Raw genomic sequence first — 27,502 nt, forward strand, 5'->3', positions numbered from 1 at the left:
ACCAGATGAGTAAAATAATAGAGTTAAAGGATATACAGGGTGGGACTTGTCCATGATACCCATGGTAGACTGTGCCGGAGTGAAGGAGTATGGCAACCCTTGTAACCGGGCGTAGATTGACGAATACTCACAGTAGAGGCACCCTCATGTCACTAGAACACACTAGGGTAAGCCTTCCCTACACACCACCATCATATATTTATTATATATATATATATATATATATATATATATATATATATATATATATATATATATATATATATATAAATATATACATTAATATCTTTATTATGTCCTTGTTATTTTGGTTTTGTGCAACCTTCCCTTATTATTACCAATATTACAACATTTGTATGTAAGTTGTTCATTATCTCTAAGTCTAGTGCAGTGCACCATCTGCAAAAATGATTGATACAACATTAATTCACTGACATGCTAGTTAGAGATAAAAAAAAATCACAGGTTGATTCCCTAGTGATTTAAACTGCAAAGAGGACAGTTCTGTGCTTTTATATCATGTATTTCTAAAGAATGTATAGAAAATGTTTTATTATAGTCAGCCTTTCCCTATTTTCACTCAAAGCAAGGCATATGTTAGTATACTTTCTCCCAATACACAGTAGTCATTGCGCTTCTGGAATTCTCTCCACTTCAAATCCTAATCCCTCTTTCGAAATACAAGTCAAATCCTTATGAAGTCTAACATACAGACTAGCCTAAGGCCACCAATCAAAGTGAGCTTTAAATCTATGTGCATTGATTTTATATTAAAAGCTACAGGCACACCAGAAGACTAGCATGAGTGGTATTAATATGAAAATCAATACAAGTAAATTTTCAGTATATTTTGATTAGCTGAGCCTTTTTTCATTGCCTGTGGCTTATTCCAAACTTTAGAAATTTGAGTTCTTTTAATTCTGGTTTGTTTCCTGCATACTGTGAGGTTTTGATTTGTTGATAATTAGAACATTTCTATGTTGCATTACACATTATAAGAAGAAGAGAAATACCACTAATAACACTTTAGGATTTTTAAATAAATTATGGGAATTTGTTATGCTAACTATGAATTTGATGAATGAGGCCCATCCTTGGATATAACTAAGGCAAAGGATCTCTCATAGTCTGCAAGAACAGGCTGGTTTGTGATGCATAAACATTTACTAACTACACGTATTAATTTGTTTCCAAATTGCAGTCTTGCCTATTGCATTTATTTAAAGATAAACATAGCCATGGCATTAGCAACAATTAGGAACACTATCGAATAAAACAAAAATAATTAAGAATTTATAATGTATATAAAGTGGCTTAGGATCCTGTAAAACTGCATTCAATCATGAAGTTTTGCATAGGTATTTATTCACCAGATGCAATCCTAACAGACAAGCATTGAGATTAAACCCAATTTTACTTACAAAATATAAATAATCAACTCAAAGTTAGCCAGAAAAGCATCTTAAGATATGTAATGTTTTATTTTCCTGACTGTAGGCAATTTTTTTTGTTGACTAAAGATAATGGAATTTTAAAATAAAATCGATTTGTCAAGTCCTCCTCCAGTCCATTGCTCCGTTGCCACATTAGAAGGAGACAAGGAGAGAGGAGGAAGTAGATTGTTGAGCAACACAGGTGAAACATAACTGAAGACTTGTGTATCATCTATATGGATATGGAAACTAAATTGGAACCATCTACTATTCTGTACCACTCACTTGATTTTTCATGCAAGTTATTAAGATTTGAATAAGGGCCAGGCGGCACTTTGACAGGGGTGGCATTTTACCACACCTGTACACTTTAGCTAGCCTGCAATATGTGGTCCTGGCCGCCTATTTGCATATATATTTATAAATCTTCATAAAGGCCTGAATGGGTCGAAACGTTGATTATTTTTTGCACAGATGATTTTGATTTGAATTAAAACCCTATCAAATACAGATTTTTTGGATTTAAAACCTTGGAGTGCACCCTTTATTTTTGCTTACTATACATTCAATGTGGGTTTGCACTCAGGCAAGTGGATTTTTAAAAAAATGTTGTATGTTGAGTGCCAAGCATGTCACAAGAGTCGTACCCCAACATGCAGGAAAGAGGAAACCCAGAAAAGGTGGATCCGAAAGACATATTCCCGAGCCTTAGAATTGCCGGACTTAATTTATTAATACAACAAGAACCAGGGTCAAGATAAATAACAGTCAGTATTACAGAAATATTCAGAGTCTAGACAAAGCTGGGTCAGGATACCAAAAATCATGAGTCAATTACGAAGCCGGGGTCAGGATACCAGAAATCACGAGTCAAATATGAAGCCGGGGTCAAGATACTAGAAATCGCAAGTCAAATACGAAGCCGGGGTCAGGATGCCAGAAATCACGAGTCAAATAAGAAGCTGGGGTCAAGATACCAGAAATCATGGGTCAAATACGAAGCCGGAGTCAGGATACCAGAACTCACGAGTCAAATACGAAGCCTGGGTCAAGAAACTAGAAATCACTAGTCAAATACAAAGCCGGGGTCAGGATACCAGAAATCATGAGTCAAATACGAAGTCGGGGTCAGGATACCAGAAATCACAAGTCAAATACGAAGCCTGGGTCAGGATACCAGAAATCATGAGTCAAATACGAATCCGGGATCAGGATACCAGAAATCACAAGTCAAATACGAAGCCGAGGTCAAACATAGGAAATCACAAGGGAATCACTAGGAGCGCTTAACCAGGTTCTAACAGAAACCACAATAGGGCAATGAATGGGGGCTACAACAAGCCTTAAATAGACTTACCTAATTTCTGATAGGTCCACATCATCACTGTGATCGAAAACAGATTAGAATTGCAATGATGACATGGTCACTTTAAGAATGAGCTTCAATAGCAAAAATTCTGTACATACATACATTATGTGCAAGTGACCATCTCATTACATACACGCTATGGAAAAGTAACACATTTATTTCCATAAGTTCCGAGTGTTAGTAACTGCCAAGTACTTGCCACCCCGTTTCAGAAGCCTGCTACCTAGGTAGCAGAGGAGTTTCACAATGTTGTAATCCTTCAATAGCATGTCACTGTACTAATGTTTACAATTTATCTGAGAGTTACTTGATACTGGGTGTGCAAGTCTGAAAATGTTTCATATTTCACAAACTGCAAGATCCTTTTTGCTAAAGATTGAGCAAGCATCTTAAAATGTCAAAGGTTTCCCACCATAGGAGGTACGCATATTAAAATGGTGGCTATGCCAGGCAGGGATCAAATTTTAGTTCATCCTGTCCCTCCCACTTTATATATTTTTGATATGACCAGCATGGAAGCTCCTGCCAAAAAGTGCAATTTTGAAGGTGCTTCAATTGCAATAAGTTCAGAAGTAGATTGATCTCAAACAGGTCGAAGATGAGCAAGCCAGGGACATCCTTCAGCAAACTACCTATTTACCTGCTGCAAACTTTTTCTTGACCAGCGACATTCTGTATCCTGAGCCCGCCAGTTCTATATCCACACCTGACAAGTTACTATCCTCACATGTAAACTGAGCCGCTGCTGGAGAAGGATTGCTTTGAGAGCAAAGTGGCTGCCATCGAGCACCTTACCTTCCCAAACCTTCTCGTTCCTTCCAGGATGATATTTGTCGGATCTGCCAGATCAGCCGTCAGGTTGGACAAAGGTTTTACTAGGGGAAGCATAACTTTAAGGTCACACAGGTCAATCCTGTTCAGCTTGTAAAATTCATTGGATGAGGGGCCACAGATCCATGAAGAGGAAAGATGCAGTGGTGCAGCAGAAAGGCCTGGCTTAAACACCTGATATATCAGCAACCTAACATTGTAGTATGGAGCAGTTTGATGCTCTGCTAGGTTCTGCAGATAACATGGCATGTTCTGCAGATAACTTGGCATGTTTAGCCAGAAATTCCTAATGTTTGGGTCACTCTGAGAAGGGTATAGAAAAGTTCAGGATGTCAGAATTTGGAGTGAAATACTCTACATAGGAAGTGTGAACCAGCTGGAAACTAAGCACTGGGGGTGGAGTGCTGCCCGCAAATACCTGGAAAGGATATTGTGAGCTCTCCAGAAATGTTAATCTATTCTATATTCCCCCCTTCAAATGCAGCATGAACATATTTGGTATTTCACTGAAAGTGATTCCTGAGATCCTAGGATAACTGGATTTGGCCCATGTGATAATCCTCAATCCTAAGGATGGAGGAGAGAAGAATCCATGATCATTGAGTGAAGAATACTAAGTTTTGTGTCAACAGGGACTGATTCATAGGAATATTCAGGTTACAACTCCTAGGAATATGGGGTGCTTTGACTGAGAGCTGAGTGTGAGAACAAAAAGGGTCATGAAGGCTTGAAGAGTCCCATGCATCAGGTTTAGGGGATGATGATTCCATGTTTCACAGCTTTGGTATGACTGGAGGACTATGGGCTGTTATTTCTTCCTCCCAGGCTTCTCTGGTTTCAGAGGTTTGTGTTTCAGATGTCATAACAGTAGTGAGATCTGCTGGAGAGTCTGAGCAAGAAGTGGGAGCTAGAAGAGAATCACCAGGTGAAGAGTCATCATGACGAGTCCAGGGTCTAGAATCTGGTGACGGTCCAGAAAAAGGGTGAAAGGGAGAATCTAGACCAGAGTCTTCTACATTCTCAGGGGAGGAGGAAGGAAATGGAGATGGTCTGGAGGTGAGATTGTATGCAGGATACCCTGTGAACCGGACTGGCTCAAAAGCAGATTCCAGTAGAGGACCAAATAAAGCCTGCAACGGAATGGATCAGCTTTCTGAACCTGCATCACAATTGCTGGTTAATGTGGATGGCGGAGTGTTGGAGTAATTTACAGCAGTTTTATCTGTTTGAACAAGTCTTTGGGAGTCTTCATTAGTAACGGCTACACCCACTGTTGTCCGTGTAGTCTGTCGCCGAACAGACACCCCAGCTGTTGGTGCTTGTATCAGACATCCCACTGTGTCTCATAGACTCTGCATCTAAACGTCCTGGTCCCCTTCACCGTCTCCAACCTGAGGGAGCTTGATCAGAAACCGGAATTGCCAAGGCTCATCATCATCGTCAAAATCAGAGTTACTTGAGGAACAGCAGTTAAAAGCAGAAATGGTTACATTTTCGGATTGTAAAACCCTCATCATCTACATCAGGAATCTCCACACATACTGTCTCGGAGGATTCCACAGGGTGAGTGTCTCTCTCTCTCTGGCTGAAGCCTCGAATATGGAAAGATTTTGACCATGTATGCTTTACAACTTCTATAGACATGGGGAAGCGAACACCTTCAAACTCCACAGCCTCTGGATGCTCTGTTCCGGTACCATTAGTTTCTGCAAACCTCCTGATCAGTTTTTTCTAAAGCTACATTTTCCATATGGTGTTTAAATTCTTGAACCTGCCCAATTTGCACGTGAGTGTCTTTCACCAAGCACAGTGCTCTGTCTGTTACTATAGGTGTGTACTGTATCTATATCATTACACAGTTGCCTATGGCATTTCATTAGGTTAGGTATCCTTTTGGTTTATTCACTTAACTGTGAGTTTGAACTTTCCCATATCCCCTCTGTATCTTCTCTGCCTTTGATTGTTTTTAGTCCTGGATGGTTACCATTGGTGTTGGGTGTCTGTGATTCTTGGACTCTGCAATTTAGGTACCTAAGTAGATGTTTTTATTTTGCCGGCTTTGACACATTGGTTGTTTATCGCTTATGGGTGCTCTTAGCACTACTAGGGGGCTTATTCTATTTCTCGATTTCTACTGTGTCACTGTCCCTTAGTGGGAGCACAGATTATTTAGACATCTGGTTGGGCCCTACAGCCTCACGCATCCCCCCCCCCCCTCTATTTGTCAAGGGTACCTATGTACAGAGGACCTCTCGGAAGGGGTGCACAGCCCATTTCTGGTTAGATCTGCACTGGCCAGCCAATCTGTGCCGCCAGTGGATCCTGCAATTGCTGTGGATTAAATGACTTTGCCTCCTGCATGCCTACAGGACTAACCTCCGACATGGCTGCCTTCATACCCAGGCCTGCTACATCTGTGCCACACTGATTGGCCTGCTGTGATTGTGCAACTCGTATTGGCCTGCTGTGCCTGTGCCACTCTGATTGGCCTGCTGTGCCTGTGCCACACGGATTGGCCTGCTGTGCCTGTACCACACGGATTGGCCTGCTGTGCCTGTGCCACACGGATTGGCCTGCTTTGACTGTGCCACATGGATTGGCCTGCTTTGACTCGTTTCCTAAAGGTTATCCCCACGGAACCTTTCACCTGGTAATGCTATTAGCAGGTGTAGATTCATGCGATGGAAAGCGCCTCCAGGAGAAGGGTTTTAGGCCAGGTTCCCTCAAGCTCTTCTAGGATGGGGCGCTAGAAGGGCCCTTCAGACGGCAGACGACTCAGCTGAGTCAGACTCTCCTAGGCGAGAAAGGACAGGTGCACAGAGGTGCTACTGGAAGGGTGAAGTCCCTGAACCACGCTCCCGGTAGGGTAAGGCTCTGGCAAGGCATCTGGACCCAATGCTTTTGGCCTTGCAAGCCAGGCACAGCCGCCTATATGGCACAGGGGAGGAGGTCTCCGTACCCTTCCCACCCATGACAGCCCTAGCTGAACGGCGGGCAGACAAGTTTTCCCCTCGGAGAGAGGGGACGATTGGAACAAGGACTATGATGCCAACACCCTAGTGGCAAGGACGACAGGGGATACATCCTCGCAAGGGGCGACGATGAGCGTAGTAGACAAGCACGCTTTCCTGTACTCCTCCAGCGATCCCGGGTTCACCCTTGGTAGATTCGACATCTAGGTCTTCGGAATGGTCTCTACCCGAACATCTGGCGCGATTCGGACACTGAGGGATCCGCAGACTGCTGGAGTGAGAAATCAGCAGGAAGAGTCAGGCGGAATGCCCAGGCCTGGCTCCTGGTCAAGGTAGCCATATCCCTGAAGTTCGGAGCCTGGTCGCCACGTATATGACGTGCTCAGGACAGGACCCTGAGACTATGGTCAAGCGCACCCTGAGACTATGGTCAAGCACACCTATCCACGAAGCCCACCTAGACCTGTTTTTCCCTACGGAGCTGGGCCCTGTGCCCCTTTGCCTGCTGGCTTCAACCACCTGGGAGGTATCCGACCCCATACTCCCTCGAAGGGTACGAAGGAGATCTACGGTTCCGTTTTTTCTAGGCAACGATTCTTCCGGACGGTTTTCTGTCGGGAGTTGGACCTGAAGACGAATTGGTTCTCCAGTCTTTGGAGAGACGCCGGCGAGTGTAGGATCTCTCGTCCCACCCTCCTCGAGACCGCAGACCGGCGGAATCCGTCAGCGGTGGACCCTTTCCACCTCACGGATGAACAAAGGGGTCCCGATCTGCTTCCTCAGGCTCATGGATCATGTTTTGTTCAGGGCTGGATGCTCTCCTCCAAGTGTGTTCGGCATGGGGAGTTGATGCATCACCTCCGGCTGGTGGCATGGACTCCTTCAGGGGAGCCAGGAGTGTTGAGCCGTTATCGCGATCAGCCTGTGGGATTAGGTGAGGCCATTTGTTGGCATGGTGGCCCGAGTGTAGTTGGGCCCGGAGCAGGATCCAGATTGCTTTCGGGTCGTGTAGCCTGCGTTTCTGGACTTTCGGTCACTCCTGTTTGGCCTGGGATGCTAGTATCATTTGACTTATATAGCTAGATGGACAGTCCATGTACCGATTGAAGGTCTTCACATTGGTCAGGAATCGCTGGTTGACGGATGTCTCAGAGTTAGGTGATTGTCAAAGGTTTTTTCTCTAGGTCGTACGTGCGGTTTGTCGTTCCTCCAGGATTGGCCTTATACACAGGACTTTTCCTTTGTCGACATTGTTTTGACATCTTACTACCTTTTATTTCTTTTGGGCGTGTTTCGGGCGTCCGGGCATTAGATGTTGATGTTTCTTTTCTTCTTCGGAAGGGGTCACTTTCAAGCTTTTACAGCTATATTCTACCCGTATTCCCACGACCTTCCTAGACTCTGCGTGGCGACAACGCGGTCTCGTAAGTGGCGATCCTTTCACTCTTCTTTCTCGTTCTGGTCAGTTGTTGATTTCTTATGTCAGTGCTATCCAATATCGTTTCCTTTTTCAGCGCTTCTCGCCAGGACATCATGCATTTACTTCTGTTTCCGAGGAGGTACCTTTTACGTATTTTAGGTTGGATCGGTTGATCGTGTTTCTTTCGCTTTGCTGTCTGTTATAAAATTGTAGATTATATTAGCTTTAGTGTAACTATAATCTTAATTTTATTAATGACAGGAGGCGAATATTTCCCTCCAAGTTTCACCCTACCCTGGTTTCTTGGTTTGTTTTTATTTGACCTGCTCAAACTGATGGTCTGTTTCCAACTCTGTGTCTAGGTAGGTCAATTATATGCCTTCCTAAGGGAAATCAAGGTATTATTTTCGGTATGCTGTACTGTCTGTAAGTGATTATGGGTCTTCATGTTTGCACAGTACGTTTCATTCAGTGTTGTACTGTCTGTAATTGACTATGGGTCTTCATGTTTTCACAGTACATTTCATTCACTAATGAGTGTTTAGATTCTGTTTATCTCATTTCAGTTTAATGGTTCGTCTATGGATCCGAGTTCAAGTTTTTCTTCGGGATAAAGTTCAAGGTTTTATTTACTTTTCTACGTTCGTTTCGAGTTTGGATGTCAGTCTTCAGCTGACTTCATTTGAGTTCTTAGGATGCTATTGTTGTGTTATTTGTTCATGTACTTGTTTTGTCGCAGCTTGAAAGAGGAAATAGTTATTGTTATTTCCACCATTGTCGTTTTGTCCTTGGCCATTAGAATTAGGCTGGGATGGCTGAGACTGTTGGGAGTTATTGGAAGTAGATTGGTTGTTTCTGTTTCCATATCTCCTATTTTCCTGAGGATTGCTTCTCCATTGGGAATTGCCTTGGTTCTTATTAAACCAGGGATGTTTATTCCCAATGACATTGGACTTTTCAGAGTTATAATCAGAGGAATTAACAGGATTGCTTATGGCATTTTCCTGTTTCTGAGGTTTTGGAATTTTCAGAACCTCAGAATAAGTCTTCTTTTTCTGTTGGGTTTCTAAACCTAACTGAATTTTAGTCTCTGACACCATTTTATCACCAGGTTTCTTAACCTTTTGGGGATTATTGCCATGTGCATGGTGTATAGTATACAATTTCATGCACTGACTGACTAGCCATTCTAACTGTAACTTACAATCATAATCTCTTGCGAGATTCATTTGTATGTCTACCGGCATAACATGAAAATACAGATCTTTGAATTCTGTACTTTCATACCTGGCTTTCCTTTGGGCCACATAATATGCATTTTTATAAATCAAAGGTCCATGTAATGTACTATTTCTTATGGATGTCATCATACATGCCCAATGAATTCATGGCTCATTCATAATTTCCTAGGTGTTCTATGCGTGCTATGTTTTTTAGCTGAAAGCAGTAGGATTTGACGATTGAATGGATATGAGGGGTGAAGGAGAGGTCAAAGTCAAAGAGAACCCCTAGGTAGCGAGCCTGCGATGTAGAGCTGGTGGTAGCATCATTGACTTGGAGGGAAAAAGACAAGCAACACTTGAGGGATGGAAGACCAGAAGCTTTGTTTTGGACATGTTAAGTTTAAGGAAATAAGAAGCCATCCAGTTGGAAAGAGCAGAGAGGCAGTCAGAGACACAAGTCAAGAGGGGCGGTGAGAAATCAGGGGAGGACATGTAGATTTGCATGTCATCCGCATAGAAATAATATAGAAAGCTGAAGGAGCTGATGAGTTTACCAATGTAGGCAATTTAGATTGAGAACAATAGGGGACTGTCAGGATCGGGACAGGGATCCAACACGCAGAGTACAAACAGTAGCCAGATACGTATACCGGACCTTAGAATGGCCGGACTAACGTAAGTAGTACAGTATAGAATGGTCAAAGACAAGCCGAGGTCGAGGGTAACAGAAGACAGGTAAGCGAGAGACAAGCCGAATCAAGGGTAACAGAGATAAGCAGAGTAAGGTAAACAAGCCGGGTCAAAACCAAAAGGGATAATAGAATACACAAGCACTGAGTGACTAGAACAAGCTAGAACCACGACAGGGCAATGAGCTAATGAAAGAAGCTCTGTTAAATACCCTGTTCAGAGCAGTAACCACGCCTCCGAGGCTTCCTGATTGGTCCTGCAGCAATTGAGTGACAGGTCATTCCGGAGGAGTGTCCTGCTGACAACTTCCTGCCTAGATGCTGTAAAAGGCAGTCACTCCCTCGCGGCCGGCCTTGCATGACCGGATAGACCGTGGGGAAGGGTGCCATCAGGCCATCTGGATGGAGGAACAGCTAAGTCTCTACCTCTTTCGGAGGTAGAGACCACAGGTACCCTGACAGTACCCCCCCTCTCAGATACGCCCACCGGGCGGAATACACCAGGGCGAGAAGGGAATCGAGAGTGAAACGCCCTGCGGAGACGGGGAGCATGCACCTCCTCCTGAGGTACCCAACTTCTCTCCTCAGGACCATAACCCTTCCAATCGACCAGATATTGCAGTTTCCCCCGGGAGATTCGAGAATCAACGATGGAATTGACCTCATACTCCTCCTGACCCTCCACCTGAACTGAGCGGGGAGGGTCGATCGTGGAGGAGAACCTGTTACATATTAATGGTTTTAGCAAGGAAACATGAAATGAATTAGGAATGCGTAAGGCATTAGGCAACGCTAAACGATACGCAACTGGGTTAATTTGAGACAGTACCCTGTAAGGTCCAATATATCGAGGAGCAAACTTCATGGACGGCACTTTTAACCGAATGTTTCTAGTACTTAACCATACTCTATCGCCTGGAACAAACACCGGTGCTGCCCTTCTACGTTTGTCAGCGTGTTTTTTAACCAGCGTAGAATTGTGCAGAAGGATTTGTCGAGTTTGATCCCACAACTCTCTTAAATTGGCAACATGAACATCCACCGACGGTATCCCTTGAGAAGAAGACTCCGAAGGAAGGATGGAAGGATGAAAGCCATAATTCAAGAAAAAAGGGCTAGAATGCGTAGAATCACAAATGAGATTGTTATGTGCAAACTCCGCCCAAGGAATCAAACCGACCCAATCGTCCTGGTGTTCTGAAACGAAACAACGTAAATATTGTTCAACTTTTTGGTTAGTGCGTTCAGCAGCTCCATTGGACTGAGGATGATAGGCAGAGGAGAAATTCAATTTGATGCCTAGTTGGGAGCAGAATGATCTCCAAAAACGGGAAACAAATTGGGAGCCTCTGTCAGAGACAATCTGGGAAGGTATCCCATGCAAACGGAAAATCTCCCTGGCAAATATCTCCACTAATTCGGGCGAAGATGGGAGTTTAGGTAAGGGAATGAAGTGAGCCATTTTAGTAAATCTGTCTACCACAGTGAGGATGACAGTCTGCTTTTTAGAGATAGGCAAATCAACAATGAAGTCCATTGCCAGGCAGGACCAAGGCTTTTCAGGAACCTCTAAAGGGTGTAGAAATCCGCATGGAAGCGAATGGGGTAGCTTGGTCTTGGTACAAACTTCACATGCCCCGATGAATTCTTTAATATCCTTGCGTAAGTCAGGCCACCAAAAATCTTTAGAGACCAGCGCATAAGTCTTGCGGATGCCAGGATGCCCAGCCACCTTACTGTTATGGAGACAGCGTAGCACCTCCAGTTGGAGAGCGGCAGGAACGAAGTGTCGATCCCCAGGGGTCTGTTTGGGTGCCAAATGCTGAAACTTCATGATCTCAGAAAGCAATGGAGAGTGAATCCTGAGATTCGTGTTCGCGATGATATTCCCCTTAGGAACTATGGAGGACAGAAGTGGTTCAGTTATAGTGGATGGTTCATATTGACGAGACAATGCATCGGCTTTAGAGTTCTTAGATCCAGGTCTATACGTAAGTACATAATTAAAGTGAGTGAGGAACAAGGCCCAGCGAGCCTGCCTGGCGGACAAGCGCTTCGCCTCCCCAATATAAGACAAGTTCTTATGATCCGTTAGAATAGTAACAGGGTGTAGTGTCCCTTCCAGTAAATGTCTCCACTCCTTTAAAGCCTTAATGACCGCTAACAATTCCCTCTCCCCGATGTCATATCTGTTCTCAGGCCCAGAAATTTTTTTAGAGAAGAAACCACAAGGGTGTAACGGTTTATCCACCCCTAACCTTTGGGACAGAACAGCCCCAACTCCTGTCTCAGAAGCATCGACCTCGAGCAAGAAAGGCAGAGTCGTCTCAGGATGAACTAGAATGGGAGCTGAGGCAAAAAGTTCCTTGAGAGTCTTAAAAGCACCAAGAGCTTCCTCAGACCAGAACTTAGTATCAGCCCTTTGTTTGGTCATATTGGTAATAGGCGCAATGATAGAGGAGTAACCCTTAATGAAGCGCCTATAGTAGTTGGAAAACCCAATAAACCTTTGGATAGCCTTGAGTCCTTTGGGCAAAGGCCAGTCTAAAATAGATTGGAGTTTACCAGGATCCATTTTAAAACCTTCCCCAGAAATCACGTACCCAAGAAAGTCTACCTGAGCCTGATCAAAACTGCACTTCTCCAATTTGCAGTATAGACCATGTTGCAGAAGTTTGTGTAACACCTTTCTGACCTGTCTATGGTGAGTCTCAATCTCCTTAGAGTGTATTAGTATGTCGTCCAGGTAAACAATAACACAATCATGCTGAAACTCCCTAAGTACCTCATTAATCAAATCTTGAAATACTGCAGGAGCATTGCATAGTCCAAATGGCATAACAGTGTATTCGTAATGGCCATACCGGGTATTGAATGCCGTCATCCACTCGTGACCTTGCTGGATTCTCACCAAATTGTAAGCCCCTCTGAGATCTAACTTGGTGAAGATTTTGGAGCCCTTAAGACGATCAAATAACTCGGTAATCAGTGGGATAGGATAGGCATTTCTGACAGTTATTTTATTCAAGCCTCGGTAATCGATACAAGGTCTCAGCGTGCCATCCTTCTTCTTAATGAAAAAGAACCCCACCCCGGCCGGAGAAGAAGACCTCCTGATAAATCCCTTTTCTAAATTCTCCTGAATATACTCCTCTAGAACCGAGTTTTCCTGAACAGACAAAGGATATACATGGCCCCTTGGAGGCATAGTCCCGGGTAGAAGCTTAATTTTACAGTCAAATGACCTGTGTGGCGGCAAAGAATCGGCATTCTTCTTGTCAAACACTGCCCTTAAGTCTAGGTAAAGGTCTGGTATTTGTCTCTCTGTGGACTGAGTAGGATTCTCCTGTATGTTAATATTAGCTAATGGAGAAACCTTGCACAGACACCGATCCTGGCAGCCCTGGCCCCACGAGAGTATCTCCCCTAACTCCCAATCGATAATAGGGTTATGTTCTTTCAACCATGGGTACCCCAGAACTATGGGAACGGAAGGAGACGAAATGAGCAGAAGAGATAAATTCTCCACATGTAGGACACCAACACCTAACTCAATGGGTATGGTCTCACGAAAGATAACAGGATCTAGTAGTGGTCTACCATCTATGGCCTCAACGGCCAAGGGTGTCTCCCTTAGCTGGGATGGGAAATTGTTTTTACTAGCAAAGTCTTGGTCGATAAAATTCTCAGCAGCACCGGAATCTATCAAAGCCATAGCCCTTACTACTTCCCTCCCGCAAGTTAAGGAAACTGGTAGCAGAAGCCTGTGATCTTTATAATTAGGAGTAGAGGACAAAATAGAAACACCCAAGGCCTGTCCTCTAGAGAGACTTAGGTGCGAGCGTTTCCCGGGCGGTTAGAACAGTTCGAGAGTAAATGACCCTTAACTCCACAATACATACACAAACCCTCTCTTCTCCTGTACTGTCTTTCCTCCTCAGAGAGGCGGGTATACCCTATCTGCATAGGTTCAGGAAGCAAAGATACCGTGGAGTCAGGACTTGGAAAAGCGGGGGCTAACCTAAAAGAAGGTCTCCGGTTCCTCTCTCGAGTGTTCTGTCTCTCTCTTAAACGTTCATCTATACGAGAGATGAACGAAATTAAATCCTCTAAATTCTCAGGGAGTTCTCTGGTAGCAACCTCATCAAGGATTACTTCAGATAAGCCATTCAAAAATACATCCATATACGCCTGCTCATTCCACTTGACCTCCGACGCCAGAGACCTGAACTCTAGTGCATAATCCACCAGTGTTTGGTTCTCCTGTTTCAGACGCAACAGTAATCTGGCGGCATTAACCTTTCTACCTGGAGGGTCAAATGTTCTTCTAAAAGCAGTTACAAAGGCGTTATAGTTATAAACTAATGGGTTATCGTTCTCCCATAATGGGTTGGCCATCTCAGAGCTTTCTCAATAAGTAGGCGGATAATAAATCCTACCTCTGCCCTATCTGTAGGATAAGAGCGAGGTTGCAATTCAAAGTGGATACTAATTTGGTTTAAGAAACCACGACACTTCTCAGGAGCCCCACCATAGCGTACTGGGGGGGTAATGCGAGAAGAAGCACCCACTGTGGCTACCTCTAGACCTGAACCGACAGGAGAAACAGGGGTATTACGTATCTCCTCTGGTGGGTTATTGGCACGAGATAATAGAGCCTGTAGCGCAAGCGCCATCTGATCCATTCTGTGATCCATGGCTTCAAACCTAGGATCAGGAGAAGCCAGCTGACTGTTTGTACTTGCAGGATCCATTGGCCCTGTCGTAATGTCAGGATCGGGACAGGGATCCAACACGCAGAGTACAAACAGTAGCCAGATACGTATACCGGACCTTAGAATGGCCGGACTAACGTAAGTAGTACAGTATAGAATGGTCAAAGACAAGCCGAGGTCGAGGGTAACAGAAGACAGGTAAGCGAGAGACAAGCCGAATCAAGGGTAACAGAGATAAGCAGAGTAAGGTAAACAAGCCGGGTCAAAACCAAAAGGGATAATAGAATACACAAGCACTGAGTGACTAGAACAAGCTAGAACCACGACAGGGCAATGAGCTAATGAAAGAAGCTCTGTTAAATACCCTGTTCAGAGCAGTAACCACGCCTCCGAGGCTTCCTGATTGGTCCTGCAGCAATTGAGTGACAGGTCGTTCCGGAGGAGTGTCCTGCTGACAACTTCCTGCCTAGATGCTGTAAAAGGCAGTCACTCCCTCGCAGCCGGCCTTGCATGACCGGATAGACCGTGGGGAAGGGTGCCATCAGGCCGTCTGGATGGAGGAACAGCTAAGTCTCTACCTCTTTCGGAGGTAGAGACCACAGGTACCCTGACAGGGACCAAGGACAGACCCTTGGGGAACACCAACACAGAGTTATTGGGGAGAAGAGGCAGAGCCATAGAAAGAAAAACTGAAAGAGCGCTGGGAGAGGTAGTAAGAGCACCAGGAGAGAGTGGTATCTCATAGACCGAGCTTACGGAAGATGAGAAGATGTTGATGATCAACAGTGTCAAAAGCAGCAGAAGGGTCAAGGAGAATTGGGATAGAGTAGTGGCCAAGGGATTTTGCAGTGATAAGAGCAATGGACAGATTGTATTAGATATGAGGGAAATCTGCTGTAGTGGGTGCAAATGAGCATAGGACAGAGGAGGGAGTGGGGTTGGAGGAAAAATTAGCAGGGCATGGAGAAAGAAGAGAAATCTCTTTCCTGATTGTAGAAATATTCTCAGTGAAGTGGGTTGCAATGTTTGTGGCGGTCAAGTTGGTAGGAGTAGGAGGAGCAAAAGGGCAAATAACAGAGTTAAAAGCATGAAAAAGGTGTTTGGGTTCACGGGAGAGTGTGGCTATGAGCGTATTGAAGTAGTTTTCTTTTGAAGAGGAAAGAGCCAGACTGTAGAAGCGCAGCATAAATTTATAGTGGAGAGTGAGACTTTCTTCAGCAGCATTTATCAGTTCAGGATCATTTTTGGAGGTATTAGGTCAGCTTGGTGTGCCAGGGTTGTAATTGGGGGCATTTGCTGCGTTTAAATGTAGGAGGTGCCACGATGTCTAGTTGAGAGGGGAGAGTGTAGTTGTAGAAGTAGGTTGCAGTGTTAGAGCAGGAGAGGTTTGAGATGGGTGAAAAGAGACTTTGGAGGTTGGTGGAGAATCGCTGTAGGTCCAGACAGTGTAGATTTCTGCATGACTGACGTGGTGAGGGAGCTGTAATTTGGGTATGAGGTATGCCGATTTCAAAGGTCAGCAAGTGGTGGTCAGATAGAGGAATTATACACACACACTGTACACACACACACACACACACACACACACACTACATTCATTACACACACTGTATCCACTATGCACAGACACTGCATTCATTATACACACTGCATAACCTAATGGATGTAGGCTTGTTTTGGTGGGTGTGGTTTGGTGAGGGGGGACAGCATTTCATTCAGGCACCCTTTGGGCTGGGTTGGCCCTGATTTGAATATGTATGGCTTGAAAATATGCCCTACACTTAATGCTTAGTTAGTGCAATCACTCAGGACCACTCCAAAAACCATAACTACTACAGGTTGCTGTACTTGTTATTGTACCTGAATTGTCCTGGTACCTCTGCATTGTAAGTAGTCAAACCCTTTTAGAATGTTTTGACTTCTTACCTGGGGTCTGTGGGAAGCCACTTCCCACCTCCACTACTCTCCACTCTGTTGGATCTAAGCTAATTGGCAAAGTACAATCAGCTGTGGCTCTTAGCCAATAGGCAAGCCCCACTCTGCATGGCTTAGCTGAGATATAATGGAAGCCCTTGCTTAGGAACATCTAGTTCTCTGTTGTTAGTAATGGAGAGATGGAGTGGCACCTGTGGACCTCGGGTAAGAAGCCAAGTCATTCAGTCTTCAGAAATGGCTTCACTACTTGCAATGTGGGGTGCAAGTAAGCTGTTATGGTGCTAGGAACATTCCTTTAAAAATATGTTAAACTAATAAACAATGTTATTAGACAGTATTATGTTTTATTGACTACCGTATATACTCGAGTATAAGCCGAGTTTTTCAGCACATTTTTTGTGCTGAAAAACCCCAACTCGGCTTATACTCGAGTCAATAGTCTGTATTATGGCAATTTGCATTGCCATAATACAGACTGGGGCTGTGGGGGCTGCAGAGAGATGTTACTTACCTGTCCTGCAGCTCCTGTCAGCTCTCTCCTCCTCCGCCGGTCCGTTCAGCTCTTCTGTCAGCTCACAGTGTAAATCTCGCGAGAGCCGCGGCTCTCGCGAGATTTACACTGGGAGCTGACCGAGGTGCTGAACGGACCGGCGGAGGAGGAGAGAGCTGACAGGAGCTGCAGGAAAGGTAAGTAACATCTCTCTGCAGCCCCCACAGCCCCCTCCTACACAGTGCCCATCCACTGGACCACCAGGGAAGGAGAGCCCCCCTCCCTGGCCAGCTAGCAAGCAGGGAGGGGGGACGAAAAAATGTATATATATTAATAATAATAAAAAAATAAAAAAATAATAAAATAAAAATAATAATAAAATAAAAAATAATAATAATAATAATAAAAAAATGTAATGAAACAAAAAAAATATTAAAATAATAATTAAAAAATAAAAATGCCCACCTCCCACCAAGGCTCTGCATTACACACACACATACACACACACTCATACACACACTGCACTCATATACACACACACTGCATTCTCATACACACACACTGCATTCTCATACACACACACTCATACACACACTGCACTCATATACACACACACTGCATTCTCATACACACACACTGCATTCTCATACACACACACTGCATTCTCATACACACACTGCATTCATTATATACACACACTGTAAATAAATATTCAATTAATATAATTTTTTTAGGATCTAATTTTATTTAGAAATTTACCAGCAGCTGCTGCATTTCCCACCCTAGTCTTATACTCAAGTCAATAAGTTTTCCCAGTTTTGGGGGGTAAAATTAGGGGCCTCGGCTTATATTCGGGTCGGCTTATACTCGAGTATATACGGTACTCTAAAATAAATACGCTATCTTTCTATGTTTCCCTGTTTCTGTGTTTCAGTTACAAATACTTGCCAGATTTATTTCTCAAACTTCCAAAACATAAGACATTATTAGGTTATAGCCATATTTGGTCTTACAAATTGACAGAAAAGACAATGGATGGTTCATGGATACCTTCTGTATGGTTAAGGAGAAATTGATGACCAGTATGTCTTCTTTGTTGGAATTATACAAGCAGAATAACAATGTCACAACAAAAGGAATATCAATCTTTTAAACTGAAGGAGCTTCAATGGCAAACTTGAGTAAGTGCATGAAAGTAAAAGGTGCTTTCATGCAAGGAAATTCAAAATAGTTAGTACACTGATAATCATGTCATATATCAGAGATGGGTGCTGGGGAAAGCTGAAGAAGAAAAGGACTTTAAATGAACACTATAGTCACCTAAATTACTTTAGCTAAATAAAGCAGTTTTAGTGTATAGATCATACCCCTGCAATTCCACTGCTCAATTCACTGTCATTTAGGATTTAAATCACTTTGTTTCTGTTTATGCATCCCTAGCCACACCTCCCCTGGCTATGATTGACAGAGCCTGCATGAAAAAAAAAAAAAACTGGTTTCACTTTCAAACACATATAATTTACCTTAAATTGAACTTTAATCATATACAGGAAGCTCTTGCAGGGTCTAGCTAGCTATTAACATAGCAGGGGATAAGAAAATCTTAATAAAACAGAAGTTGCAATAAAGAAAGCCTAAATAGGGCTCTCTTTACAGGAAGTGTTTATGGAAGGCTGTTCAAGTCACATGCAGGGAGGTGTGACTAGGGTTCATAAACAAAGGGATTTAACTCCTAAATGGCAGAGGATTGAGCAGTGAGGCTGCAGGGGCATGTTCTATACACCAAAACTGCTTCATTAAGCTAAAGTTGTTCAGGTGACTATAGTGTCCCTTTAAGCAGGTTACTTAGGGTGTACAATTGTAGAAAATATTTAATGTGAGATTATCCAAACTGAATCTAATTGATATTTATATCTGTCTGTCTTTCTGTGTGCAGTATATCTATGTTATTTCAACTGGAATGTTATACAGTATCATTGTTATCTAAATTATTATTGTCTTTTCTATGTTTCAGCAAAGACCTCCAATGACTTTTGTCCCAAATCAAAACTCACAATTTGGATACTTCTCCAGACGGGTAATATTTTCTTTTTTCCTGACAGTAGCGGTTTTTACTTGGATTTTACATATTTTGATATATGTTCTTTTATGCTTAGAACATTCAGGCTTCATACAGATTTACTAAAGGGTCTGGAATAAAGTACTAATCTTTTATTTACATTTTCTGTACTGATATAAGAACTCTTTAGAGACTGTCAGGTTGATTTAGTAGACCACAACACCATAAAAACTAGCTTTGCTTCTACCTACTGGTTACCTGTCTTAATGTGGTACAAAGATGAGGCTCACCAGTAATATGTTATTCTTCGATTGCAGTTCAACAGGACTAAATAAATTGGTCCTGTCTTCATAGACATGTTGCTTAACCCCTTAGTCACACATGACATGTGTGACATGTCATGATTCCCTTTTATTCCAGAAGTTTGGTCCTTAAGGGGTTAAATGGTTATGTGTCTGCCCTTATTTTGTTACCAATCTGTTTTACAGTTGATGTAGATTAATTTAGAAATAAACAAATATGTTTAAATGTCTATCTGTTCCTGTCCAAATCTGAGATGATTAAATTGCGTATACGCAGAAGTAAGTTCACACTGACACATGCAGTTCAGGTTAAAAATAACTTCAGAAGATTTAATGGCATCTGGGAAAACAAACAGGCTTGCAAGCCCTTATAAGACCAAAATGACATCATCATTGAATATCAGATAATAACAAATAAACATCATTAATTGGATTAAATGTTAAGTGGCTATGTCAGAGTCCACCCATCAATATTATTAATTGGATCAAGAACTAAGTGGTTAGCTAGGTGTCCTCCCACCGGGAGGTGGTATTGTTCTGGACACGGGTGTGGACAGATGGCTCAAGCGCCATCTCTCCCAGCATGAGGCTTACTCGGTGGGAAGGGGGGCTTGAGCGTCATTTTGGGCAGTTAGTGATGTCAGACTCGTGGTCAGGTGCAAGGTTCTTTTATGAATAGAACATTTCATTAGGCCGGCGTTCTCATGGCCTTCAGATTATACTATGTTGCAAATTACAGGAGATTCAGCAATTCCGGGGTTAGTCGTCTTTACAGAAAATACAGTCTCTATTCATTACACTAAATGCTGTTAGGAAATTCTGTCATGTAATGTGGACAAAATGGAGGGTCTGTCATAATGTGAGGTTATGTGAGATTAAAATGGAGTTAGTAAAATAATTCAATACAGGTTTAATAAAGATTTTTTTCAATAATTCTACATCAGTCCCCCCTATGAAATGTTAGATTCTAAAAGATAAACTTTATTGGTTAGTTCCAGAAGACATGTTAGCCCAAAGGCACAAAACCCTATGAAGTAACGGTTCTTAAAGTCTTCTTAGTTCTTCAGAGGGACATCATAAAATAGACTAGCTTACATTACCATATGGACTTGTGTTATCTGGCGTATAGGCACAACAAGTCATGGTGACAGGTAAACGTTGTTGGTTGCAATAGATATAATAAATGCAAATCAAAATATTATTATTAGCAGTGACGGTTGGGAAAATGGACTCAAACTTTTCTATAACTGCAAAATCATCTGGTACCCCCCCTTGGCACACCTATGGCATCAATATATATATATATATATATATATATATATATATGTGTCAAACTTTCCGTTTAGAGGGGTGCTCCTCTTTATGTTCTGAAGCATGAATGTGGTGTGTCAAGAGTACCTTGTCATGTATTATGTGTATGGACATAATAACCTTGGCTAGGGCACATTTGCTTATGCATCGTAGTATTAAACCTGTCCCACACTACATCAGTGTAGGTGGACTCGGATCATTTAGTCAATATTAATATCACCACAAACTCAGGATGGGCAAATAATCCTGAGGAAGCTTGGCGTTTGGATCTCTTTAGCTTCACGAGGTCTCCTTTTGGGGTCCCCGGCTTTCCATCGATGGCAGGTGGTCAGGCATTATTATGGCCATCAACCACCTACTTGTTGATATCTTTTTGTTTTCTAACAAGTCATTTTTCCTTTAGAGTCAAAGGTTTGTCAAAATCAACAAATGTTACTTCCCACGTTGCAGAGAGAGAGTCTTGAATCTGGAACAATGAATCCACTGAGTGATCTCTGCAACTTTCACAATGCACTATTGGGTATATGGTCTTGGTTGTCACATTGATGACCGGCTAGGCTTCTGGCCATCCTGACAAAATGTCTATTATAACTAGTGCATATTTGACCCAGCAGCTCTTTGTCACCTGGATTCTTGAAAGGGATAGTGAGAGTTAGCTAGGTGCTTAGGATTCTCCTCCTCTTCTGCCTGAGCTGTCCTTGGCACAAATAACACAGGATCGTCAGTAACTGATGATTAGAGGAGTAATTCTAGGTGCTTTAGAGTATTTAGAGATCAAAGAGTTCATGAGGGTCTTGGATAGGTATAAAGTTCCATGGGCCCACTGCCCAGTACATGTTTTTGGGTAAACAGAACTTGAGAGTGTTGGAGTACAGCCCGTCTTCAAGGGTTGCCCCTTTCTGTTTTTCCAGCTTTGTATTTCTTCAGGGTCAGCAGCTGCTTGCCATTCTTTCAGAAGCTTGAGATCTGTGGGTAGGATCTACATGGTGAGTATAGAAGTTTCTTCAGCGGACACCCTTCTGTCCACTTCCCTTGGTGCACTTGTGGCTTGGTTGGCAGCTTGGTCAGCTGAGTGGTGCTTCTTATCTTCCAGATTGATCCAAAATAATGTGCTGCACCCAGGGCATATCTTGAGTGTAGATATTGGCATGTCTTCCTTCAGGCATTTTCCATGCCACTGAGAAGGCTGTCAATTCAGCGTCTTGAGCAGATGTGGGTGAGGAAAGTGAAGATGCTTGACGTACCTGATCTTCTGTAGCAACAGCAAATCCAGTATGGTACCTTTCCTCTTTATCCGCAAACAGAGTGGAGTCAGGATCTGGTAAAGCTACTGCATGCTCTGTTGAAAGGTGTCTTGTTTCTTCTTTCATCTGTTCAAAGCAACCATGAGGAGCAGTAGAAGAGGTTTCCTCACCTATTTCTGTGTGAGATTGGGGGGTATTTGTCTTTCTATTTACAGTTCTCTTGCTGACCCCCCTCTGTAGAGAGTTGTAAATTGATTGTTAGTGTTTCATGTTTTGTTCTAATGAGTCAGGTTCCTTTCATGAGATTTCTGGGGACTTAGTGAAGAAAAAACATGAGGGACAGCCACCTCCCAGTGATGATACAGGTGTCTTACTTCCATGGGAATCTGGGTCAGGACCGCACTATTTCCTTGAGAGTGCCCAAAACAGTTCTTTCATGATGAAGTGCACCTCCACCAGTCTGAATAATTTTTCGTTAGTGTGGTATTCCCCCCTGGGAAGTGGCGGAAGAGTGGCCAGAGCAACTTTTCTTCAAAATATAATGTTGTCAGGTAGAGGACAAGGTGGAGTAGAGAGAGGAGTAGGAGGAGGAGAAGGTGGAGCAGAGGGAGGAGAAGGTGGAGTAGAGGGAGAAGTAGGAGGAGGAGAAGGTGGAGTAGGAGGGAGGAGTAGGAGGAGTAGGAATGAGTAAGAGGAGGAGGGAGGAGTACGAGGAGGAGAAGGTGGAGTAGGAGGAGGGGATGAGAAGGTGGAGTAGGAGGAGGGGATTAGGAGGAGGAGAAGGAGAAGGAGGAGGAGAAGGTGGAGTAGGAGGAGGGGAAGGAGGAGTAGAGGGAGGAGTAGGAGGAGAAGGTGGAGTAGAGGGAGGAGTAGGAGGAGGAGTAGAGGAGAAGTAGGAGCAGGAAGAAGGAGTAGAAGGAGGAGAAGTTGGAGTAGAGGGAGGAGTAGGAGGAGAAAGTGGAGTAGAGGGAGGAGTAGAAAGAGGAGGGAGGAGTAAGAGCAGGAAGAAGGAGTAGGAGGAGGAGAAGGTGGAGTAGAGGGAGGAGTAGGAGGAGGAGAAGGAGGAATAGAGGAGAAGTAGGAGGAGAGAGGAGAAGGTGGAGTAGGGGGAGGAGTAGGAGGAGGAGTAGAGGAGAAGTAGGAGGAGAGAGGAGAAGGTGGAGTAGAGGGAGGAGTAGGAGGAGAAAGTGGAGTACTGTAGATGAAGGGGAGGGATCGGTGGAAGGAGTAAGCGGGGGTGGGCAGGTAAGGGAGCAGACAGGTGATGTAGCAATGGAGGATACATCAGAAATCAAGACTAGATAGAAATGCAATGGGGGCTGCAAATAGCCCATGTACAACAACTATTAACTGGCCCTATGCTTTCCCTAGAGAAAAATAATAAAAGGCTAACATGCTCATCTTGTCTGCACAGGCCTCGAACATTTCACTCCGTGGGTGCCCCGCAGTGGCTAACCCACTACATCTCCCACACCAGACTTGTACCCGTGGAGACAGACGCTATCCCTGACTCTCGTTCTTTATTTTATTTATATCTAACATTTCAAAATGTAATTCTTACTTATATCACAAATATACATTATCACTATTTTATGTCTTGCAAATGGGATAAAACTTATTCTACTCTTCACTGATAATGTATTATTTTTTTTTTTTTAAACATACAAAATAGACAAATAACATTGTCTTCTGCGAAATAAATGAAAAAGATAATGGAGATTTTGTTAGGCTTATAAATAGCTATACATTAATTCACATTTCTTGTTTTCCAGTTTCTGGCTGTTAATGACAATGTACAATGTAATAGAGCAGCAGGAAACGCTAGCAGAGTGCTTGGTTGCATAGGGAGAGGTATTAGCAGTAGAGAGAGGGAAATGCTCATGCCATTGTACAGAACACTGGTGAGACCTCACTTAGAATACTGTATACAGTACTGGAGACCATATCTTCAGAAGGATATGGATACCTTAGAGAGAGATCAAAGAAGGGCTACTAAACTGGTTCATGGATTGTAGGATAAAATTTACCAGGAAAGGTTAAAGGATCTTAACAGGTATAGCTTGGTGGAAAGACGAGACAGGGGAAATATGATAAAAGCATTTTAAATACATAAAGGGAATCAACACAGTAAAAGTGGAGACTATATTTAAAAGAAGGAAAACTACCACAACAAGAGGACATAGTCTTAAAAATAGAGGGACAAAGGTTTAAAAATAATATCAGGAAGTATTACATTACTGAGAGGGTAGTGGATGCATGGAATAGCCTTCCAACTGGAGTGGTAGAGGTTAACATGGTAAAAATGTTTAAGCATGCGTGGGATAGGCATAAGGCCAAGCACTTGCTGCTAGTAACAGATCTAGAATCAATACACTATAATGCCCAAAGTCTCAACTTCTATGCATATGCAATAATAAAATATCTGGGCTTACAACAAAAATTATGTTAGTCAGTCTTCAAACTTGGAGGCAAACATTATCCAATAAAAAACAGACTGGAGCACACTCCCCCCTTATCCATTTGTTAATAGTTATGCTTATAATGTTAACTGGTTCCTTTTCAATTAGATCAAAACATTTTGAAACCAATCCTTAATTGTATTACCATTTGTTCAAGAAATCTTTGTTTATTAGAAATTTATTTTAGTAAATATTCTTTAAGATAACCCTTCTTCCAGCATGTTATCAATTTTTGTACACAAAGTTAAAACACATTTGTTACCTACACGTGAATCGATACATATATATTCTATCTACGTATTAACCATCACTTGTCACAGACACTTTTCTGATATAGGGAAACTAATAGCAGGATTATTTTAGTAATTGTAACTTTCTTGTTCATAATATGTGGGAATTAAGGAAGACAGCATGTCTTAGGATAGGATGAGCATGGTAGGAGTAGATCTCGTCAGCCATGGATGGCCAGAATTGACACGATATATGGGCGGATATGACCTCACTAAGGGCAGAGTGAGGGCACTTAAGGACAACCTCCTTTTGTTCTAGGGGCCATTTTCTTTTAGGGCATTTCAGCTTTGCACTAAGTTATAGCCTAATAAAATAAATCAAAGAAGCAACATTCTGTTCGGCAAAATGAAATACTAAACTGTGGACAGACTTGACGGATTAAATAAGACAGTTTAAAACATTATACATTTAACAGCCCGTGAAGCTTTGAAATAACATGGTGCAAAAAAATAAATAAATAAACTCACGGAATGCAACTAACCTCCCCCACCACTCACCAGCCATCAATCACCCAACACGTCCAAATACATATACAACGCCACGGAACCTGCTGGCGTCACACAAATGGCAACAACAACAACAATACACAAACCCTAGAAACCTCCTATACGACACATCACTCCTATGTAAGTAGCAAAATACACAATTAGAATATTTTCTAGCAAAAACTTCCGTTGCCAACCCAGTATTTTCTAAATAACTCTACGGAAGAAACAAATCTGAATTTACAAGCATGCAACCCCCCTCCCTCCCCCCCGAACCTCCGCACACGGAGACCAGAAGCAGGAGGGGAGAGGGGGGCAAGAGAGGAGAGAAACAAGCACAGGCACAAGTTTTAACCATGTCACTGCTGGAAGGACAGTAACCAAACAGAAGGATAGATACATTACAATTATTGCAAAAGCAAAGAGACACAACAACACAACATTTAGTAATACTCTCAGTGAAACTCAATACAAAACTCCCACCCTCTACCAGGGTGGCCTTCTGCCATCTAATGGCTGACACAAAAATACAAAAACCCCACAGCATTTAAGATTGGATGGGGATGGTGACCGTGGTCAGCTACATTTCGGTCATTACTGACGGGATGATGGGAGTGGTCACCTCCTGGACGCCATGACAGGGCTCTGGCTGGGAGAGCCTTCCAATAACACAATTATTATAATATACATACATTCTTAACCCTTTGTGATCTATTTCTTCCTCAACCCAACCTTCCTGCTGAATAGCTTTTGCTACTCTGTACCAGGCTTCTACTTGTATGAAGCAAATCATTATCTGTAAGCTTGCTTTCTTCTCTGTTAACAATCTGCGCCAGCACTCTGGCTGCAATCTACCACATGAAGGCACAGCAATTTTACACACTTTAGGAATCTTTTCAACTCCTTTAACCATCTCTTCACCCTCTCTATCTTCAACTAGCTCACACGCTAGTCAGCCCTTACCGGGCTTTATATTCCCTGTCCCACTCCCCCTATAAAAGGCGTCCCAGATATAGAGGAAAAAGGTTTTAAACAGAGTGTCTACAATGGTGGACTGCCACTCGAGAGGGGTGGGTCCCCCCAAGTGCGTCTTCCCAAAACGTAGACTAGTCACTAATTGGAGCGAGGTGAGAAGTGTGTGACCAATCACTTCTCTCACAAGAGAAATAGGAGTGGATAGTGTAAATAACACAGGAAGTATAGAAAAGGTAAAAGTAAAGTGGAATTTTAGAGACAGACACAGGAGTTTGAATGACTCCCAATTAAACAAAAACAACAATACAATTGAAATACAGTGCATGCATCACAGTTCAAATAAAATCAACAGTAATCCCTTTCCTTTACTCGTGTGACCAAAGTCACCTCCCTCAACCTCGTAGTGTCCCCGCTCGGAGAATGACTTCCTCAAGTCTCACTACCAGCGGCCACAGGAAACAGCAACCATCTCCGACCCGAATCCTGTATAGCCTCGCTCGTTACAGCAGTCCACTAAGTGTGGCCACCTCTATCCTCACTCCCGTAGCGCCCCTACGGACCCACCCGTAAGTCTCACTACTACGTGGTGCTGGAGACAAGCAATACCTGCTTGAATCCGCCCGCCACAAATAAAATTGGAATTCCACCAGCCTCAGCGCTCGAAGCTGGAGGGTACCACCTCTCTGCAAGCAGAGTTATGTGCACAATGAGGCTAGATAGGCTATCAAAGTGACACCAGAAGGACCCCCAGGAAACTATGAGTCTACACAATCTCCACAGATCCAACACCCTCTTTTTCCTTACAGCCACAGCCACGAGGCTCCTAAAAGAGGTAAACAGGCAAAGAAGACCCCCAGGAAAACTTCCACAGGTCCACCCCCCTTTTTCCTTACAACCACAGCCACGTGGTTCCTAAAAGGAGTAAACAGGCAAACAGAGGACCCCAGGCAAACACCCCCAGGTCCACCCCCCTTTATCCCAAAAGGGGTAAACAGACAAACAGAAGACCCCCAGGCAAACACCCACAGGTCCACCCCCCTTTATCCCAAAAGGGGTAAACAGACAAACACTCTACCCGGGTATTTAAGCTAAAACAGGCCAATACAAACACACCCAGGCAACAGATAGACTAAATGCAGGTAAACAAGTGAGTAACAAGACACCGGGCAAGATATTACCTGTCTTTGATGTCCTCCCGGGAAGCAGTCACAGACACGTGGACAGGTCAATCAAAGGGGTTGGAACATACCGGTGGCTCTGCAGAAGTCTCTACCGTGTAATCAGAGGTGATCAGTCTCC

At 43.2% G+C, this 27,502-nt stretch overlaps 1 protein-coding gene and 2 pseudogenes across 1 annotated transcript in view; 1 reads left to right on the forward strand and 2 right to left on the reverse strand.

The window, feature by feature from the left end:
* The window catches only part of C1H1orf94 (chromosome 1 C1orf94 homolog), a 145,719-nt gene that overhangs the window by 44,991 nt on the left and 73,226 nt on the right, over positions 1-27,502 (forward strand). The window contains exon 4 of the mRNA XM_063444548.1: positions 19,092-19,154. Coding sequence (XP_063300618.1) covers positions 19,092-19,154 — 63 coding nt within the window. The remainder of the gene's footprint in view (positions 1-19,091; positions 19,155-27,502) is intronic.
* LOC134600777 (F-BAR domain only protein 1-like) lies at positions 3,423-4,403 on the reverse strand (annotated as a pseudogene).
* Positions 4,295-6,018, reverse strand: LOC134600786 (F-BAR domain only protein 1-like; annotated as a pseudogene).

Source organism: Pelobates fuscus, chromosome 1 (assembly GCF_036172605.1).
Source record: "Pelobates fuscus isolate aPelFus1 chromosome 1, aPelFus1.pri, whole genome shotgun sequence".
Taxonomy (NCBI): Eukaryota; Metazoa; Chordata; class Amphibia; order Anura; family Pelobatidae; genus Pelobates; species Pelobates fuscus.